The sequence below is a fragment of the Lissotriton helveticus genome, chromosome 1_1, assembly GCF_964261635.1.
Source record: "Lissotriton helveticus chromosome 1_1, aLisHel1.1, whole genome shotgun sequence".
Lineage (NCBI taxonomy): Eukaryota > Metazoa > Chordata > Amphibia > Caudata > Salamandridae > Lissotriton > Lissotriton helveticus.
In genome coordinates this window covers 466,068,357-466,082,210 of record NC_136057.1, presented here as the reverse complement: position 1 = coordinate 466,082,210, position 13,854 = coordinate 466,068,357, and the positions used below count along the sequence as shown (strand labels likewise).

At 45.2% G+C, this 13,854-nt stretch overlaps 1 protein-coding gene across 5 annotated transcripts in view; it reads left to right on the top strand.

The window, feature by feature from the left end:
- MPPED1 (metallophosphoesterase domain containing 1) overlaps positions 1-13,632 on the top strand; it is an 881,293-nt gene extending 867,661 nt beyond the window's left edge. For all 5 annotated transcript variants that reach the window (XM_078673877.1, XM_078673876.1, XM_078673875.1 and 2 more), the window contains one exon: positions 13,220-13,632. In XM_078673877.1, the coding sequence (XP_078530003.1) occupies positions 13,220-13,329 (110 nt within the window). In that variant the 3' untranslated portion in view covers positions 13,330-13,632. The remainder of the gene's footprint in view (positions 1-13,219) is intronic.
- Positions 13,633-13,854: the final 222 nt, after the last annotated feature.

Sequence of the window (13,854 nt, the reverse complement as noted above, 5' to 3'; positions counted from 1 at the left end):
ATTTAGCCTTCTTCTCTTTAGCATTTTAACATGCTTTCTCCCTTTGTATTTTATAGAATAGTCACTATGCTGATAACCTTGTTGCTTATAATATGTCTGCTTATATTAGCTAAGATACTGCGCTTGAGAACACGGCATTAGAAATAAATATTTCAAACTTGCACGTGTCTTCATTTACTCCTCGTTTTGGACTGGTATGATAGTATAACGAACGAGTGTTTGTGTGTTCCATGTTACCTGAGGTATTCTAAGTTCATGTTCTGGGTTGTCTAATCATTGGGGGTATGGAAGAACCAATGAGACACTGATTGCTAGTCTGGTAGGGGATTGTGGATACTAAGGTGAGTTTTGGCACACCCTAATTCACTGAGGTTCCAAGTCTCTATGCACAGTTTTGTCTGGGAGCAGAATCCCTGCGACACATTTTCATTCCAATGCCACCCACTTTTAATGCTCCACATTACCATAGAACATCCCTGTAAAGCCAGACGTATTGGCATTGCCAAAACTTGTTCATGATTTGCATGGGCTTTCCTTATTCATTATTTAATAATGTGGATTTCTCATAGGTAATACTTCTAATCTCCATAGGCAAGGTAGCACACAACTGCATTTTTATGCATGCGGTTGTTTTGTGCATACCTTAAAAACCAATAAGAAGAATGAGCTAATTTTTTAGTTTGTTCAGTTAATCTAATTTTAAACTTTAGCCAGCTTCAAGCAGATAAGTGCTAATTGTCATTGTTAATGATAAATAGCAAAGCACCCAGTGAAACTTGAGTTTCTGATTAAGCTGAATTTTAAGTTCATAGATTCTGAAGTCAGAAGGGAAACTCTTGAGGTTTTACTGCAACATCCATGTGTGATTAAATGAATAACAAGACACAAGCGAAGCAAGCAGTAATATCACATACTCTCCCTGCAGTTCTAGACGTGATCTCTGCAAAGTCATGAAACTCTTTAAAGTGCTTCCGACTCGATCATTTCTATAGAGAAATATTCAGGAACATCCTGCAGAGAAGCAGTCAGGCAATACAAAGTGCAGAAGTAGAGACTTACACAAGGGAGACGGCTCGAAAACACTTGGTCTCTCCTCTAATTGAGTGCTTCACACAAAAGAAAAAAGTAGTGCTGGAAAAGCAAGCTGTGGAAGCAGCCAACCTAACCAATGAAAGAGATTGTAAAGAGGCAATGCTCCATGGGATGGACAAACACAATATTGACAAGCTGGGACACAAATAAGGAGGCAAATGAAAGTGACAAGAAACCCAACCAATGGTAAGCAATGGGCAGGCTCGAAGACTGTTTCTTGGTAATCCACAGAATGCCTTGCAGCAGAAAGAAAGTGCACTATTTAGTAGGCTCAACTTAAAAACGACTCCTTTTGTACACTCATTTCTGCGATAGTTTTCTGTTCTCTAGAATCTAGTGCCTACAACTCTACTCGCTTGTCAGAATCCTTTGTCTCTTCCTGTTTGGGTACCTTCCTAAACGCTCCCCCCCCCCCAAAATCTGCAGCATGTGAGAGCCATGGCCACAAAAGTACTTAGTTTTTAAATTGCTAAAAAAAATCCCTGATTTAAAGGGGCCATCTGGTGAATAATTTCGTAATATATCTCAAAACCCCTGCAGACGATTATTAAACAAAAGATTATTCTAGAATGCTTATTGTTAATGATTGTTAGTAATGCTTGACAGAAAAAGCAAATTATGAATTTATGATAAGGACCTCATCATTGTTGCTGGATTCGAGGGCCTTTACAGAGTGATGTCCATTTGCAGAACCTTTTCCATCTTGATAGATGAGGACAGGTTCAGCCTGCTTTGTGTTGGTGCACTGTCCGTAGCAGATTGCGTACAACTTGTACATAATTCATTGAAGACACCAAGTCAAAGAAAATTCACTTTGGGACTCCTCAATAGCATACCAAGATAATCACGTTTCTCTCACACTTAATTCATGTACAAACCATAGCAATCGCCAAGGGGTAGTATATAAATGCTTTATTTGCTAAATAACTGCCCAATGTAAATCAGTATCCTGTGCATATAAAAAATATTTAAAAAATTCAGTGCAAAGCATTAAATTACAAATTCACATTCATATAGTAAATACAATCTCATGTTTTTTTTAAAAAAAATCTCACTGCTGTGAAGCACATTGAACAAATCAATTTCTCGCAGGTGAAATTTTTTTATCAGCATTCATTTCCAAATCACAGTTAAAAAGCATATTATATGCGTACAAACATATAAAATAACATAACATAAAAAATGACAAATTGATAAAAATGACCAAAGGCAACGCGTTTCAGTGGCAATGACTGGTCCAAGCCACTTTCTTCAGGCTTTGATAAAAGACGTTTACGGAAATCCTAACATCTATATTGAGAAAGATAATATATATCTGTATGGATCTGACACTTATAAAAACAACAATATATATATATATATATATATATATATATATATATATATATACACACAAGACAGGTCAAAACATCCCCCATCAATCAACCAATCAATCAGTACATTTGTAGAGCGCGCTACTCACCTGTGAGGGTCTCAAGGCGCTGGAGGAAAAAAAAAGGGGGGGAGTGCTGCTACTGCTCAAATAACCAGGTCTTGAGGTGTTTCCTGAAGGTGAGATGGTCATGGGTCAGTCGTAGATGTGCGGGGAGGGAGTTCCATGTCTTCGCTGCTAGGTAGGAGAACAATCTTCCTCCCGTGGTGGTTCTGCGAATCCGTGGGACGGTGGCGAGGGCGAGGCTGGAGGAACGGAGCTGGCGGGTGGGGGTGTGGAACAAGATGCGGTTGTTGAGGTATTCAGGGCCCATGTTGTGGAGCGCTTTGTGTGTGTGGGTAAGCAGCCTGAATGTGATCCTCTTGCTGACGGGGAGCCAGTGCAGGTTTCTCAGGTGGGCGGATATGTGGCTGTGGCGGAGGATGTCGAGGATGAGTCGTGCGGAGGCGCTCTGTATGCGCTGAAGGCGTTTCTGAAGTTTGGCTGTGGTTCCTGCGTATAGGGCGTTCCCGTAGTCCAGTCGGCTGGTGACGAGGATGTATGACGTTATAACGCATACTATTACTCCGCAGACCATTACAACGCGACTTTTACTCCGCATACCGTTACAACGCATAGCGCCTTGGGGCGCTGGATAGTGGTAAGTATAATTTACTATTCTAACTCCAGTCCCCGTGGACCCTAGGGAAGGTGTTGGATAGTAAATTATACTTATTCCCTATCCTAGAGCGCCCCCCAGCGCAATGCGTTGTAATGGTATGCGGAGTAATGGTCGCGTTGTAATGGTAGTGCGGCGTAAAAGATCCGTTGTAACGGGTGTATACCGGTGACGAGGGCCTGGGTGACCGTCTTTCTGATTTCGGTGGGGATCCACCGACAGATCTTTCGGAGCATGCGCAGGGTGTTGAAACACGAGGACGAGACTGCGTTGACTTGCTTGGTCATCGTGAGAGAGGAGTCAAGGATAAATCCCAGGTTGGGTGCGTGGTCAGTGGGCGTGGGTGCGGTGCCCAGCGACGTGGGCCACCAGGAGTTGTCCCAGGCGGAAGGGGATTGTCCGAGGATGAGGACCTCCGTCTTGTCCGAGTTGAGCTTCAGACGGCTGTGCCTCATCCATTCTGCGACCTCTTTCATTCCGTCCTGGAAGTTGGCTTTGGCGGTGAGAGGGTCTTTGGTGAGGGAGAGTATAAGTTGGGTGTCGTCGGCGTAGGAGATGATGTTTATGTTGTGTTTGCGGGCGATGGTGGCGAGGGGGCTCATGTAGATATTGAAGAGAGTTGGGCTGAGAGAGTTGGGCTGAGTGAGGAGCCTTGGGGTACGCCGCAGATGATCTTGGTGGCCTCGGAGCAGAAGGGAGGGAGGCGGATTCTCTGGGTTCTGTCGGAGAGGAACGATGTGATCCAGTCCAGGGGCTTTCCTTAAATCCCAGTGTTGTAGAGGCGGGTTATTAGGGTGCGGTGGCAGACGGTGTCGAAGGCTGCCGAGAGGTCCAGGAGGATGAGAGCGACTGTCTCTCCGTTGTCCATCAGGGTCCTGATGTCATCGGTGGCTGCGATGAGGGCGGTCTCGGTGCTGTGGTTGACTCTAAATCCGGACTGGGATGGGTCGAGCGAGCGGTTTTCTTCGAGGAATGCAGTCAGCTGTTTGTTGACGGTCTTCTCGAAGACTTTGGCCGGAAAGGGGAGCAGAGAGATGGGGCGGAAGTTCTTGAGGTCTTTGCGGTCGGCTGTTGGTTTTTTCAGAAGAGCGTTGATTTCTGCATGTTTCCAGCTTCCAGGGAAGGTGGCTGACGTAAAGGAGCTGTTAATGACGTTCAGAGGTGGGGTGGGATGGTGGTGTCAGCTTTTTTGAAGATGTGATGAGGGCATGGGTCAGAGGGGGAGCCGGAGTGGATGGTGTTCATGACGCGGGTGGTGTCTTCAGTGCTGATGTGGGTCCATGCGCTGAGGGTGGAGCTGGGGGTCGTTGGTTTGGTGGCTGGGGGGGGGTCTGGGGTCCGAAGCTGTCGTGTATATCTGTGATCTTGCGGTGGAAGAATGTGGCGTGGGAGTTGCAGAGGTCTTGCGACAGTGTGATTTCGTTGTTGCTGGCGCTGGGGTTGGAGAGCTCTTTGACGATGCGGAAGAGTTCCTTGCTGTTGTGGGACCTTTTGGTGCTGCAGATCATCTGGTGGTATTCGCGGGTGGCGCTCTTGAGTGCTGTCATGTTTTCTGATGTCCGCTTGTGGCACCAGGCTTTTTCAGGGGTTTGGCACGATTTCTTTGCGATTTAGAGGGTGTCTGTGAACCATGAGGATTTTCTGTTGCTAGTCTTGCCTGGGGGTTTCTTCAGTGGAGCGAGGACGCCGGCGCAGTTGGTGATCCACTGTGCGAGATTGTCTGCTGCGTTGTTGGTGTCAGGGGTGTCGACCGGTGGGTTCTGGCTCAGCAATGTGGTCAGCTGGTCTGTGGTGATTTTGCTCCAGTATCTGCGGGGGATCTGTAGCGTGTGGTGGTGGGTCAATAAAACACCCATATACTGTACCAATGGCATTGCTGAATTACCGGTGATCCTATACACACATTCCTCATTCTCATCTCTATATCCAAAATCCCATATTAGCCTTCATATTGTGGTCATTTGGTCATTTTGATCAATTTGTCATTTTTTATGTTATGTTATTTTATTTGTTTGTATGCATATAGTATGCTTTTTAACTGTGATTTGGAAATTAATGCTGACATTTTTTTTTCATCTGCGAGAAATTGATTTGTTCAATGTGTTTCACAGCAGTAAGATTTCTTTAAAAACAAGCATTGGCATTGCCAATAGGTCTCGCTTGTGGGACCTTATAAGTATTTAGTTTTGCAGCACAATATCCGATTATGCAACAAGGATATTGTGCTTCAAAACTAAATACTTATAAGGTCCCACAAGCGAGACCTATTGGCAATGCCAATGCTTGTTTTTTTTCTGGAACTACCGACAAACGCAGCTGGAATTATGCGGCTTGGGGAAGCATCTAATTATGCGTCAGGGTGAACTAAATTAAGCGGCAAGAAAAGACAAATTATGCTCATTCTGTGACATTCTCAACCAGTATAACTTTATTTTACATGGTAGCAGTCTCTGCGTAAATGTTTCACCGCATTAACACCAATTTAACACCCAAATAAAACAAATGAGCAACTGAAAGCTGACCAGAGCCGAGAGCCTCCCCTTGCATTGCAACACGAGTCCTTGCAATTTAGCAACTTGTGATTAATTTGAGTCAGAAACATTTTGGGGTGAATTCTGGAGGTTATGCTGAAAATAAAGGATTATGTGGCATATGGGCAACCCCACAATTATACCTAAAATGACGCGGCCGCAGAAGCGCACAATTCCTGTGACCCCGGATGATACAGGAAACTTTAAAGAGTTCTGTAAACTGGTGGTCTTGCGATGGCGTGGGGGGTCCTTGCAAACACGCACCATGCCATGTTTTGTTGTCACCACCACTACGAAGTGTATTAATGGTGTTTTTCTACCCACGCCAACCTGGTTATGTTGTATGGTCGTTTCGCTGTGTCCGAGCCAGGTATTATGTACTAAAAGGGGTGGCTGATTACAGACAGAGTGAGGGATTGATGGTGCCCTGCACTTCATGTGCGCCGTAACCCTACCCCCATGTCCTCATTACAGTGCATTCAAAAAGCACAAGTCTTAAATGAGAAGTGCACATACTAGTCGGAATGCTGCTGGTAGGCAATGCTAAGTTAAAAGTTGATATTACTGTGCGAGGCGACCTGTGAGCCAGCAGGTGTTACTAGCACAGAACACGATTGTTTTTTGCGAGTTGTAAAAGGTCCACAAAATCAACACAATCACAAAAATAGACTTCAAAAATGTGGATTATATGCAAGTCCCTCTGTCGAATGACACCCTGATGTTCAAAGTAAACCGTGGCACGTTCTGAAAATATCGGAGTATCACGCCCGCCGTGAATTTCACTCAGGTGCCAAAAATGGAATATGCGCCAAGTTTCGATTAAGACTACAGAGGTGTGTGGTGTCCCTCGTATACGACGCTGAAATAAGATGGCTGAAATCTGAAAACGAAGAGGGTGCAATTACACACTTTGAACAATGGCACATGCGAGGGGCCTGTCACACCTCTGCCTTTCAGTAGCGACGAATACATGCAACATAGAAATAAATTCCATCATGAGACCTCAGAGGAGAAAGAAGAGGGAGGAACTTGTGTGAAAGAGGAAGAGGCAGAGACGGGAAAGAATGTAAACGGCAGAAAAGGTCATGTTAATGCGTGCGCCGGGAAAGGAAGGCAGAGAAGGGGAGGGGGAGGAAAAATGCGAAAATGACTAATTAGGGGAGGAGAAGCCGAGAAGCCGCAGAGCGCACGCTGGGCGAAGCCCTTTGATGTGCTGTGCGGCAAATGGGAGGGAGGCTGATGCGCGTTCGTGTTTGATCACGTGGTTCACGTAAACTTCATGAAAACTCCAGCAAAAAGCTGGTGGTTTCATGATGTTTTCGCTACTTGAATTCTCGCTCCGCTCGATGCGCATGCGCGCATCGATAGGTCGCGAGACCTAAAAACATGATATTGTATTTACTATATGAATGTGAATTTGTGATTTAATGCTTTGTACTGAAATTTTTTTTATATACACAAGATACTGATTTACATTCGGCAGTTATTTAGCAAATAAAGCATTTATATACTACCCCTTGGCGATTGCTATGGTTTGTACATGAGTTAAGTGTGAAAGAAACGGGAGTATCTTGATATGCTATTGAGGAGTCCCAAAGGGAATTTTCTTTGACTTGGTGTCAATATTGTGTCCTATCCCTTTGGTGACGAGGACCACTCTCCAATTTCTTGGGCATAATTCATTGAAGACATAAAATAACTGGGTACTGAGACACGTTTGCCTGAATAGCATTGGCAAAAAGAGAAATATATAATTGTTGCCGATGTTGGCAACCCAACTAACAAAAAGTGATAATGGTCTGTCTCAGTATGATGACGTATGCACTTGTACTCCTTCGCCATGATGCAGTGGCCATTTTGGCTTTTTTATAAATCACTGTTCCAAGATAAACAAACATTTGCAATGCAATAGGTCTCGCATTATTAAAGTTTGAACTACTGGCATTTAAAAAAAATGCAACACCAATACCTCAAACTTTAATAATGCGAGACCTATTGCATTGCAAATGCTTGTTCTTTTGTATTTACGAGCCTATTCATTATATGTATGTATATGTATGTTCATTCATTTAGGATTTCACCGTAAATATGTGCTTGGAGTGATACATTGCTTTAATATGTACAGCACCATTGTATTTTTTGCATAGCAACACTTTTAGATACTTTTTTTAGAGATATGTTTGTAGACATGTTTTAGCGAATCACTCTATTTTAGATATTTTTAACATGTTTTAGGATTTAGTAATGTCGTTCATACGGAAGTGGAGTGGGTGTTGTGTGTCGATTTAGATACCGTATATAGGTTTCCCGACTTATGCCCTTATATAGGCACAATTCCCATTGCCCTTATTTAGGCATAGAAATCCTAAGAATACTTTTTTGACGACAACGACCTGGACTACTTAGTTCCTTTCTGAATCAGAGACACTTCCATGTCTTGAGACCAATTTATGTCTTAAAAAGTATACATTTCCTCTTCCTATAATGGTGTAGGGATCTCACACCCTTCACGTTTCACCTATTTATTTTAAACCTTTCACTATTAGGAACTCATCTCACCGTTATTCACCCTGCACAGCACTTTGGTGATTTTTAATCTTGTTGAGCTCAACTCTAACACAATCTCTCGACCCATACACGGGAGAAGGTGGCTAAGGAGCAATGAGTTGTTGCCAAATACTTGTTTGGCTATGATGTAAGGAAATTGTGTGCTTCTTGTGTGCTTCTTGTCAGAGTTTAAAGTTTGCTATGGCCTCTGCGTAGGGATACCTGGGGAGACCCACACAAGTCAATCCACCCTGGATTCCACTGGGTGTCCAGTGTTAAAAAATGTGGAGGTTTGATAGGTTTCACCAGGTGTTGGCTGAGCTACGGCCCACAATCTACAGCTAGCGACATTGCAAAAAAGGGTCAGTTTTCAATGGAAAAATATGTGTCCATATTGTGTTTTTGGCCCATTTCTGTTGCTGACCCTAGACCTACCTATGCATGTTGGATAGCATTTTTATCAGGAGACTTGGGCTATTCTGAGTAATAGGAAATGTGTGGCTACCCTCAGATTCCAGAAATGTTCGCCTATTTTTCACTATATGTTATGTTAGCATGTTTTGCATAGTGCACAGCTGCCTCAACAAAGAGGCGTCCCAGCTCTGAAGCAGAACATGGAAGCTGATAATAAGGCGCTAGAGTGAGGGGAAAAGATGAGTTTTGATAGCCTTACGAAAGGCCATGTAATTGTTTATGGCACGAATGGACACTGGCAAAGCGTTCCAAAGTTTGTCAGCCAGTAAACAAAAGGAACTCCCACCGGCTTGTGCCCTCCTCATACGAGATACAGTCTCCAGATGTTGTCCCATCGAGCAAAGTTGACTCGAAGGAGAATAGAATGAAAGCAAATTAGATAGAATGCCTGGAGAGGAAGATTTCAGCATTTTTAAACGCAATGCAGAGGAGCTTAAATTACACTCGGCTGGTGACAGGCAACCAGTGTAGCCGATTAATTGCCCTAGAGGTGGAACAGGTTCTAGGGAGACCCGGAAGGGTTCTAGCCGCAGTATTTTGAACTCGCTGTAGTCTTATGGTTTTGGTCTTGTTAACTCCTAACTACTGTGTGTTGGCATAGTCCAATCTTGACAAAATTCAGGCCTGGATAATCACTTGTCTGATGGGCGAGTCAAAAAACCTAAGCAACGGTTTGAGCCCCCGAAGTATGCCAAAGCAAGTCCCTGGAACTTCCTTGGTTTGGAACTGAAAACTGAGGGCAAAATATACCCAGATACCTAGATCTTTCACCACCTGCTTAGGGGTGGGTGCACAGCCCAATATGGTCGGCCACCACCATTCTCCCCGTAGCTCTTGATCTTTTCCTACTAACAGGACCTCTGATATTTTATCATATGAATTGTTCCATACTCAGCACACAGTGAAAAAACATTTTTAGGTGCATCTCAGTTGTTGGCTCTGGGTCCCTCGGGTTCTTGGACAATCAACAAACCCTATATGTTCCCACAACCAGAAGAGACTAGCAAGCATAATGGTATATTGCTTTGGTAAACCGATCATCATGAAAAGAAGTTACAGATGAAAACGTTACAAAAGGCTGCTTTTTTTCCTATTACTTTTCAATACTTTTATTCTAGTTCAACTGTTCATTTCTTAGAGAAAAACCTGAGGTATCTACACAAATGTCCCCTTGCTGAATTCAGAATGTTGTCTTTAGCTTTCTGGGATCACCTATGTGGTTTACCCTGGTTCCCACCACAAACTTGGAAGTAAGTTGAAAGTACAAAGGTTTGGCACAATGATCCACTGCTTGAAAAAATGTCAAAACTGTGGTAAAAAAAGAAGTTTTTTGATTCAACTTTGCATTTTCCTGAAAAATCGAATATGGTGACTTTTTAGCACCTAGCCTTTAGTTGATGCCATTTTTAGGAGAAAAAAAAACGTGACACGCTTTTGTTGTGCACTTTTCCCTATATTTCCCCCCATATAACTCAAAATGTAGCTATATTTTGCATCTTTCCTCTGTTCCCAGTTAATAGGTGGCAAGCTGCAGCCCTATTTAAAGAAGACTGCGGGGTATAATTTTTAGTGCAACTTGCAAATACAATCAGTGATTCCGCAAAACCAAAAAACCTTAACATTCAAAATGAGGTTAACACACTCTCCACTGGACCGACCACCGATGCTTTCACTTCTCCTACAAGAAACCCACCGCATGCATCCAACCGCCGCAGATCCCCCAAAGATGCTGGAGCAAAGTCACTACTGACCAGCTGACTGCCTCCCTCGCCCAGGGCCCCCTGGCCAACTCCTCGGACACCAACACCGCCCTCCGAAACCTCACACAGTGGATCAGCAACTGCGCCGACACCCTCCCCCCTATCAAGAACCCTCCGAACAAGCACAACAGCAGGAGAACCACCTGGTTCACCACAGACCTCAAGGACTCCAAAAAATCCCGCTGAACTCTAGAGAAAGCCTGGCGTCAAGAACAGACTGCGGAAAACCTCGAGGCCCTTAAGACTGCCACACGCAGACACCACCAGCTCATCCGCATTGCCAAGAGAACGGCCTTCAGAGAGGGCATAGACAACGCAAACAACAGCAAGGAGCTCTTCAGCATCGTGAAGGAACTCTCCAACCCAAGCTCCAACTCCAATGACATCGCCCCTCACAGGACCTCTGCGACTCCCTCGCAGCCTTCTTCCACCGCAAGATCGCCGACATACACGACAGCTTCGCAAACCAGACGCCTCCACCAGCCGCACAACCAACGCCCCGCACCGCCCTCCACAGTCGCTGGACCCCCGTCAACACCGAAGACGTTACCCAGATCATGAACACCATCCACTCCGGCTCTCCATCCGACCCCTGCCTTCACCACATCTTCAACAAAGCAGACACCATCATTGCACCCCACCTCCGAGACATCATCAACAGCTCCTTCGAATCTGCCACCTTCCCTGAGAGTTGGAAACACACTGAAATCAGCGCCCTCCTTAAGAGCCGACAGCAGACCCCAAGGACCATCCCCTTCCCGGCGAAGGACACTGAGAAAGCAGTCAACAAGCAACTGACCAACTTCCTCGAAACCAACGGCTCCCTCGACCCGTCCCAGTCTGGCTTCTGCAGCAACCACAGCACGAGACCGCCCTCATCGCCACCACCGACGACATCAGAACCCTGCTCGACAACGGAGAAACCGCAGCCATCATCCTCCTAGACCTCTCAGCTGCCTTCGACACAGTCTGCCACCGCACCGCACCCTAAAAACACGTCTTTACAACACAGGGATCCAGGGAAAGGCCCTGGACTGGATCTCCTCCTTCCTCACCGACAGAACCCAAAGAGTCCGCCTACCCCCGTTCCACTCAGACGCCACCAAGATCATCTGCGGCGTACCCGAAGGTTCATCACTCAGCCCGACGCTCTTCAACATCTACATGAGCCTCCTCGCCGACATCGTCCGCGCACATGGCCTCAACATCATCTCCTACACCGACGACACCCAGCTGATCCTCTCCCTGTCTAAAGACCCAGTCACGCCAAATCCAACTTCCAAGAAGGAATCAGGGCCGTCGCCGAATGGATGAAGATCAGCCTCCTGAAACTTAACACAGACAAGACCGAGGTCCTCATCCTTGGACCATCCCCCTCTGCCTGGAATGACTCCTGGTGGCCCGCCTCCCTGGGCACAGCACCGACTCCCACCGACCACACACGCAACCTTGGGTTCGTCCTGGACTCATCGCTCACTATGACCAAGCAAGTCAACGCCATCTCCTCCTCCTGCTTCCAGACCCTCTGCATGCTACGAAAGATCTTCAAATGGATCCCCACGGAAAAAAGAAGGACTGTCACCCAAGCCCTCGTCACAAGCCGGCTCGACTATGGCAACGCACTCTATGCAGGGACAACGGCCAAGCTACAGAAAAGACTACAAAGCATACAGAATGCCTCCGCATGCCTCATCCTGGACATCCCCCGCCACAGCCACATCATCACCCACCTGAGAGACCTGCACTGGGTCCCCGTCAACAAGAGGATCACGTTCAAGCTCCTCACCCATGCACACAAAGCGCTCCACAACGCCGGACCCGAATACCTCAACAAACGCCTCTCGTTCTACACCCCGACTCGCCAACTCCGCTCAGCCAGCCTCGCCCTCGCCACCGTCCCACGCACCAGAGGAACAACAACAGGTGGCAGGTCTTTCTCCCACCTTGCCGCCAAGACCTGGAACTCCCTCCCCACCCACCTCCGACTGACCCAAGCCCTTCTCACCTTCAGGAGACACCTCAAGACCTGGCTGTTCGAGCAGTAGCAGCATCCCCAACCCCCCCCCCCGCCCTCACCGCCTTGAAACCCTTGCGGGTGAGTAGTGCGCTCTGTAAATGTACTGATTGATTGTTTGATTGATTGAATGGGAACTGGGCGGAGATCTGTGGGATCAACAAGAATAAAGACAATTTATAAAATAAACACTGTAGATCTAAAATAACAAACAACGAGGACTACAGTTGCATGCTGTGACTGATTGCTAAAAGAAAAATTAAACAGTATGGAAAAAAAGATTCCCATCATGTCAGCTGTGCAAGGACAAAATAAAGCGACCAGTCACAAATATGGTAAAGAAGCAATGCTCCATGGGTCGGGCAAACATTAAATAAACGTAAAAACAACAAATATCAAACACTATACTGAAATGGATAACAAAGCCAACCAGTGATATAGGAGAAAGTGTACTGCAAAGTGTGGAATACAATGCTGCCTGCAACCTGTCCATAGGGAGACCACAAAAATTACCAAGGTAGTGAGTTGGCAGCCAAGGAATGCTTCCTGGTCACACATGTAACATTAGCTATAGCCTGTAAAGGGAGCATACAGATTGTTTTTTATGCAAGTGGGTTGCCAGTAAACACAGATGTTTTCTTAAGTAACAGTACAGTTCATAGTAGGAGTGTCAGTGCCACAGTGATAACTGCTTCTTTTTTTATTTACTAGGTTATGGTGTAATGGCTGATGGAACAACCACGTATGTAAATTCATCAATATGCACTGTGAATTATCAACCAGTAAATCCACCAATAGTCATTGACCTACCTACACCATGAAATTGCGAATTCATTAAAACTGGGATACCTTCAAACAAGTTTCAGCAACTCCTTGACGTTCTATTCATTCTCGCTTTGCATCTGCAAGTTGCAGCCAGCAAAACAAGTGAAATACAATTTATGTACTTTAATGTTTACAGAAAGTCTAATAGAAAATACAACTTTACTACATTCTGTATGTTTTAATGATACCGAATGCAGGATTTGCTTTGTTCTGAATTTTTACATAGAGACCTGCCAGTCTTTGATAGCTATTAAATTGTGATTAGATTTTCTGTTTTTCAATAAACATGTAAATGAACAGCTAATTAGCATGTGTTGTTTGTTTACAGTATGCTGTTGTCATAACATAACAGGTATATTTGCAAATGCAAGTTCATCCCTAATGTGGTCTCTTGGTGATGTAAACAGATACAGATGCATATTGTTACCCTACTAATTGGTGTTCACTTTCTCCAGTATTGATTTGTTCATATATTCACATGTGTTAGATTTGGGGGTCTCTAGTTGGCACTGGTAGGTACT